The sequence below is a fragment of the Nematolebias whitei genome, chromosome 8 (assembly GCF_014905685.2).
Source record: "Nematolebias whitei isolate Nwh7 chromosome 8, NemWhi1, whole genome shotgun sequence".
Taxonomy (NCBI): Eukaryota; Metazoa; Chordata; class Actinopteri; order Cyprinodontiformes; family Rivulidae; genus Nematolebias; species Nematolebias whitei.
In genome coordinates, this window is record NC_056505.1 from 31,821,145 (window position 1) to 31,823,791 (window position 2,647).

Genomic DNA, 2,647 nt, shown 5'->3' on the forward strand with positions numbered 1-2,647 from the left:
ATGATTGTCTCCGAAAGGGCAGTCATTATCACACATTATTGTGATGGAAATATAAATCAGCAGGCTATTCTATCAGTGCTGCAACAATCTGGGTCTTTGTTGTTTCCTTGATGAGCTTCCATCAATGCATCAGTTATTCTTATAGTCCACACTCAACATACTTCAAGCCTCATATCTTCCTCATATCTGCCGCAAATCTGCCCCATATTTGTTTCACATCTGCGTCATATATGTCTTATATCTGCATCACATCTGCCTCACGACCATCACATATCTGCATGACAACACTCTATCTTTCCCTCCTATGTTTCTGCCGTTCACATATTGAATCCACTGCAGTGCCTATTGTGCAGTGCACAAAGGAAGATTTATTAAGAAACAACAAATATTCTCTTGTCACATAATATTCAAACACATAGCAACATTAAAAGGATTTTTAGGTCGTTTTCAAGTGGGGTTTTGTGTAAAAGTAATGGACAGTTGAAATAAATATATTTTCTAGGAAAATGCAACGTGAATATTATGATGAGGATTTTATTGCTCATGACTTTTAGACAGAGCCCCAATTCATTATGGGCAAAAACAAAAAACCCTCCCAACCCTTTAAATTGTTAATTGTAGCAACAGAACTTGTTATGCTTGCTTAAAAGAAGTGAGGAAAATGCATTATTATATATAAAAAAAGTTATATTATTTATTTATCTTTTAACAAGTTAAAGTGAATATTCTTGTAACTTGAAGAATATGTGCATTTATTGGAAGACTTTAAATAATACACACTTGTGTGGCACAGTCATTTTGTTGAGAGTTTACCTCTTTTTATTGCTCTTTTTTTAGGATGCAAATGAAAACTGCCATGAACACTACCTAAGATTATGGATCATGGAAAAGTAAAAGATGCAAAGATCATCAATGAAGTAATTGCTGCAGGTGTGCCAAAGTAAATTCATTTAGTCTCCTGGCTGTGTGCCAAGAAAAGCCATCATGGAGCTGCAGCACAACACCAATTACAATCAAGCCTTGTGGAAAGAGATACCGTGGGAGTTCACTGAAGACTGCTCACTCTCTGTTAGTGGCACCACCTTCCTCATCATTGCATACAGCACCGTGATGGCTGTGGGCCTCATTGGGAACTCTTGTCTGGTGTTTGTCATCATGCGGCACAAGGAGATGCAAAACGTTACCAACATCTTCATTGTCAACCTGTCCTGCTCGGACATCTTAATGTGCATTATCTGTCTGCCAGTCACAATCATCTACACGCTGATGGACCGATGGATCCTTGGAGAGACGCTGTGTAAGTTCACACCCTTCATCCAGTGCATTTCTGTTACTGTCTCCATCTTCTCCCTCGTCCTCATTGCCATGGAGCGCTACCAGCTCATCGTCCACCCGACTGGATGGAAGCCTTTGGTACGACAGTCCTATTTGGCAGTTGCTGTCACCTGGATCATGGCGTGTCTAATCTCTATGCCTTTCCTCAAGTACAGCGTGCTTGTGTTGCCTTTCCAGAACCTGAGCCTCCCACTCCCAGTCACCGACCACTTTGTGTGTATGGAGATGTGGCCGTCTATTCAGAAGCGGCGTGCTTACACCACCTCCCTGCTCGTCTTCCAGTACTTCCTCCCCCTCGTCCTGATCATGGTCTGCTACCTGCACATCTACCTGCGTCTGAGGAGGAGGAAGGACATGGTGGAGCGTGGCAGGAACGCTTCCCAACACAAGAACAAGGGCTCCACGAGGATCAACGTCATGCTAATCGCCATCGTGGTAGCATTTGCCAACTCCTGGCTCCCTCTAAACGTCTTCAACACTGTGTTTGACTGGAACCACGAGGCCATCCCATCCTGTGGCCACGACATCATCTTCTCATTCTGCCATCTCACAGCCATGACCTCCACCTGTGTTAACCCTATCATCTACGGCTTCCTCAACAGTAACTTCCAGAAGCAGCTCAAGTCCACCATGTTGCGCTGTCGCTGCTGGAGGGCAGCAGATAGGTACGAGAGCGTCCCGCTCTCCACTGTGAGCACTGAAGTCACCAAGGGGTCAGTCCTAAGTAATGGGTCGGTCACGGTCAATTCATAAACCCAAGGCACTAAGAGACAAAGGAGGCCCACTCAGCCTTTTATTTTTGTTGAATACAAATGAAAGATGGACATTTGCAAAGTTGAAAACCTCACATTAACAGTGCAGAAAACTGTCTTTGGACCATCACCTACTTGGCAGTGTTCCTGATTTAGTACAAACTCACACCTAAGAGGAAGCTGATAATGAAATAAGAGTGCAAAGGTTAAAGTTTTAACTATTGTTGGACAATTAGGGACACCACATGAGCACGTTCAGAGATTAATCTGTACAGTTCATCGTCCTCGAGCCGTGATCTCATAAAAACAGATGCAGATGTTAAACTGTTGAACGAGTGTCATGTTTTCTTTGTGAAGCTCTTAAATCCATTCAGACGTGCTGTACGCATAAATATCAGTTCTTATCAGAGGTTTTGACACTTTTACCTGCTCCAAATGGGGCAAACCATCAGAGAGGACTGGAGAAAACAAAGCAAATATATATATTTTTTTGTACTGAGCTGTTTTATGTTGATGCTTTTGGTGACAATATTATGCGACTGTAGACTGTGATGTGTTAA

At 42.8% G+C, this 2,647-nt stretch overlaps 1 protein-coding gene across 1 annotated transcript; it reads left to right on the forward strand.

The window, feature by feature from the left end:
* The first annotated feature begins 984 nt into the window (after positions 1-984).
* Positions 985-2,088, forward strand: npy8br (neuropeptide Y receptor Y8b). Its single transcript, XM_037680586.1, has one exon. The coding sequence runs from the start codon at positions 985-987 to the stop codon at positions 2,086-2,088; it is 1,104 nt and encodes a 367-aa protein (XP_037536514.1).
* The last annotated feature ends 559 nt before the right edge of the window (positions 2,089-2,647 follow it).

What these genes read in the sequence shown, in the direction of transcription:
- npy8br (XM_037680586.1), top strand. Translation starts at nt 985, where the DNA reads ATGGAGCTGCAGCACAACACCAATTACAATCAAGCCTTGTGGAAAGAG.